Raw genomic sequence first — 1,102 nt, 5'->3', positions numbered from 1 at the left:
TTCTGATTTTCAAAAGATAAGTGAGATACAGTAGAAAGACGCGGGGCTATGCTTCGGCTCCACATCTTTCTATGTCATTTAACCTTTGAAAATCAGAAATATCTGTGAAAGTGGTTAAGCCCTTCAAAGCAAACCATTTAAATGACTCCCAGTGCATTTTCAACTTCTTTTTCAGTATTTCTACCTCTACCTATGTGGAATAAAATAACTTTGAAGCCTGGTGTTGCCATCCGGTTTCACCAGTCCTCAGTCAAATTGTCCAACCCATGCTAGCATGGAAAGCGGACGTTAAATGATGATGATGATGATGATATACATACATATATATGTATGTATAATTGTATTTCTATGAATGTTTTATCTTCATTATTAACTTTTTTTTCTCACCTCTAATCTAATTACATTCTAACTTGCATTCTTCTTTTCCTATCACATGATTATATTCATTAATTCTGATTGGTTCCTTACAGGGTTCGGCTATGCTGACCTGGAGAATCGAATTCCATACACCCCATCCACCGTGACCAGGATTGCCAGCATTAGTAAATCCATCACCATGGCAGCAGTAGCCAAAATGTGGGAGAATGGACTGCTTGATCTTAACAAACCAGTCCAGCACTATGTACCATCCTTCCCTGAGAAAGAAGTAGATGGGGAAAAGGTATGTTCGCAGAAGTATCATTTTGTATGCTTCCTACCACAAGGTTTTGGGTTCAGTCCCACTACTTGGCACTTTGAGCAAGTGTCTTCTTATATAGCCCTAGACCAACCAAAGTCTTGTAAGTGGGTTTTGTATATATACATGTGTTTGTGTGTGTGTGTGTGTGTGTGCACGCATATGCACATATGTGTGTATAGAAGTAATAACTTGTAATAAAATTTTTAGCTTTAATAAAAGCTAATATTTTCTAAATCTAAATATTTTATTTGAAATTTTATCCTCAGCTGCAATATTTTAAGTAAAAATTTTCTCATTCTGTGCTTTACCAGATGTAATAAGCTGTCCTGAAAGTTTCCAAGTATAATAACTTGTCCTGTAATTTTCTAGGTTTATAATCTTAAGAATATTATTTCTCTTGCTCACATTTTTCCATGTAATGTA

The 1,102-nt window shown here is 35.5% G+C and overlaps 1 protein-coding gene across 3 annotated transcripts in view; it reads left to right on the top strand.

The window, feature by feature from the left end:
* Positions 1-1,102, top strand: part of LOC106874975 (serine beta-lactamase-like protein LACTB, mitochondrial) — a 21,128-nt gene that overhangs the window by 4,476 nt on the left and 15,550 nt on the right. For all 3 annotated transcript variants that reach the window (XM_014922905.2, XM_014922906.2, XM_014922904.2), the window contains exon 3: positions 471-661. In XM_014922905.2, the coding sequence (XP_014778391.1) occupies positions 471-661 (191 nt within the window). The remainder of the gene's footprint in view (positions 1-470; positions 662-1,102) is intronic.

The sequence above is a fragment of the Octopus bimaculoides genome, chromosome 14, assembly GCF_001194135.2.
Source record: "Octopus bimaculoides isolate UCB-OBI-ISO-001 chromosome 14, ASM119413v2, whole genome shotgun sequence".
Lineage (NCBI taxonomy): Eukaryota > Metazoa > Mollusca > Cephalopoda > Octopoda > Octopodidae > Octopus > Octopus bimaculoides.
This window is presented reverse-complemented; position numbering and strand designations above follow the sequence as displayed.